At 36.2% G+C, this 2,801-nt stretch overlaps 1 protein-coding gene across 1 annotated transcript; it reads right to left on the bottom strand.

Annotated features, from left to right (window-relative positions):
- Window positions 1-1,025: 1,025 nt before the first annotated feature.
- Window positions 1,026-1,743, bottom strand: CLDN17 (claudin 17). Its single transcript, XM_011358187.1, has one exon. The coding sequence runs from the start codon at window positions 1,711-1,713 to the stop codon at window positions 1,039-1,041; it is 675 nt and encodes a 224-aa protein (XP_011356489.1). The 5' UTR covers window positions 1,714-1,743; the 3' UTR covers window positions 1,026-1,038.
- Window positions 1,744-2,801: the final 1,058 nt, after the last annotated feature.

The following is a 2,801-nucleotide window of genomic DNA, read 5'->3' as shown; positions in this document are numbered from 1 at the left end:
TAAAACAAAATGCTTTAGCCATTCCTATTTATTAGAGGACTAAAAAGAAGGTACTTATTTTAGCCTGACTAATTGCCTGAATCATTACCTTGATTCTTCATTTTACTTTGCATGTGTAAACCTGTACAATGACTAAAGAATAAAACAAGGAACAGAAACCACTGCCTTCAACACCCAAACCTCAATTCCCTAATTGAGACCATATTTCCTCTTGATGAGAATTGAGTGTTCACCATCTTCTATGGATGTGTCTTATCAAGATAGATAGTTCTATTTGCTTGTAGGTGCAAATCATAGGTTATGAAAGCATATGACTTCACATTTATAAATCATTTTTTAAATATATAATTATAAGTAAGTTTAACTGTATAATTAGATGATTAAAGGCTATCTTTTCAAATATCCTAAGATAAATCAGAGCTCCTTTTTTTCCCAAAATGGTTTAATTGTTAGTGCATTTGAGTTTCCTAAAGGAATAATAAAGGAATAATAAATCTTTTCGTTGGATGGACATTTCCATATTTTAATAAATTCACTTAAAATCCTTATGTTATATCTGTTATTTTTCAGGTTAATTGTTTTAAAAGGAAAAATATATGATTTCAGTTGTTAGTATAAGAAATAATTTGGAGGTAAATAGCTTAGGTTATATTTTAGAATATATTTTATTGTTATGCATTATCCATTGCAATATAATTTGGCTTTCTTAATAAATAATATATCGTTGTCAAAAAAGAGTAGTCTGTCATTATACTAAGATTATGAATCTGCTTGATTTTAGACTACACAAATTGGAATCGAGATTATTTGAGTCCAATGATAGTAAATACATTTAATGCATGATGTCAGAATGTCCAAAATGAGTCATTTCTATTCCTACCACAGGTGACAAATTACAATCTATATGCCCTTTATATTTTTCATCTCGATTTGAATGCAGTCATAAAGCAAGTTCTCCTGCCTGATGTACTTACAGTTTCTGGCAGGACTTTATGAAACACATTAGCCATAATCCATAGTTTGAGCTGAAAGCAAATTTTAGACATAACTGGTGCTGGTCTTATTCAGCGTTGTCATGTTCCTCTGCCCCTCTGCGTGTCGTACCTGGTATCCAGGAGTTGGATATCTGTGCCTTTGCTTCTTTCTGTTGCAACAGCAGAAACCACACAGCAGACCCCCTCCGATGAAGAGGACAGCCGCGCTGGCCCAGCCGAGGAAAAGTGCTGCTCCCAGCTCTCGTTTCTGACCTACGTGGATGGCTGGGTTGTAGAAATCCCTGATGATGATATTGGCTGTCCAGGACACAGGAATCAGAACGAAGATACCTGTCAGGATGAAGAGAACTCCAGAAGTCCCCAGAAGGTATGCCTTGGCTCTCTCATTAGCTCCCGTGCACTGGATCTGCTTCATACCACAGATGCCAACAAGCAGAGCAATCAAGGAGAGAGCCACTGCCACACACATGAGGGCCCGGGCTGCTTCTAGGAAGGGTGGGAGAGCCAACAAAGAATTATAGAACTTGCACTGCAACGTGACCTTGACTTGTCGAATACAGTTCATCCAGAGCCCTTCCCAGAGCCTTTCAAAGACAATAATGTTGCTGCCAACAAAAGCTGATACTCTCCACTGAGGCAGAAGGGTTGTGGCAAGAGTCCCCACCATGCCGAGAAACCCAAGAACCAGTCCGGCGATTTGCAGGGGATAAAATGCCATCGTCTTTGCTTTGAAGATTGACCTAATCTGGAATGGAAGCTGCTCAAGATCCAGAAGGTGGAGGCCTCTTTGAGTCTACAGCAGCCTCTGATGATGTTTCCCACTGTTACTGCCCATAACGTTCTAATCCAAATCAGCAGCAGTGACTGAACTTGGCCTAACGAGAAGTACCTGTTGTAAACACACGCAGCCTTTGTACATACACATTCATTTCTGTATGGATTATTTACTAGTCATATATAATTGGTTCCCAGCCAATAAGAAGGTAGGCAGAGGTGTGTCAAGAAATACTGCATTCAACTTCAGTATTTCTCACATTATTATCGTCTTAGCAGTGCTGTAATTAAGTGTCAAAGCTTCCATTGTGGAATGTTAATTACAGAGCTGAAAACTTCCTTTCTAAAAATTACTTTGATATAAAAGCATAAATATATGTATTAAGCCACAACTGAAGACAATACCAAAACCTGGGCAGTGCTCTTTGGAGAGCAATTGAAAAACGCTTAGGACTTTAGATGATCTATTACTTTCTTCCAATCTAAGCCACCTTTCTTTAATATAGTTAATCAATTCTGGTTTTAATATAGACTTCTGGATATGGAGAAATGTTTCTGTATTAGTTTCAAAACTTCTACTAAAATTAATGGTGTTTTATAAAAGGCGGAGTTCGAAGCAAGAAATTCAAATTTCAGTTTATTCTTAAGATCCAGAAAGAAAGAACAAAGAGAAACACTCCTCATAATTGAATTTACTGGTAATTATTATATTATTTGTTAAGTAATACCCTTCTCTCTGGTGAAATATTTAATATATAAACTTTTATTAGATTTTTTTAATGGTAGCTTGAAATATCACACATTTATTAAAGCCAAAAATGTATATTCCATTTTTATGGAACAATATGAAAATGGTCCTTTAGATCAGCTATGCAATGACTTAAATTTAGATAATAGAAAACTTTTTAGAGATGGAAGCTATTTTCAAAATCGTCAGATTTAAGTCGCTTATTTGCCAGATGCAGTGAGGTCTTCAGAGTTCTTGGCTAGACTAGCTATTAAGGAATTGATCCAAGAATAAATCTAATCTCT

The sequence above is a fragment of the Pteropus vampyrus genome, unplaced genomic scaffold, assembly GCF_000151845.1.
Source record: "Pteropus vampyrus isolate Shadow unplaced genomic scaffold, Pvam_2.0 Scaffold38, whole genome shotgun sequence".
Taxonomy (NCBI): domain Eukaryota; kingdom Metazoa; phylum Chordata; class Mammalia; order Chiroptera; family Pteropodidae; genus Pteropus; species Pteropus vampyrus.
The sequence above is the reverse complement of the archived record's forward strand: the minus strand, read 5'-3'. Positions and strand labels throughout refer to the sequence as shown.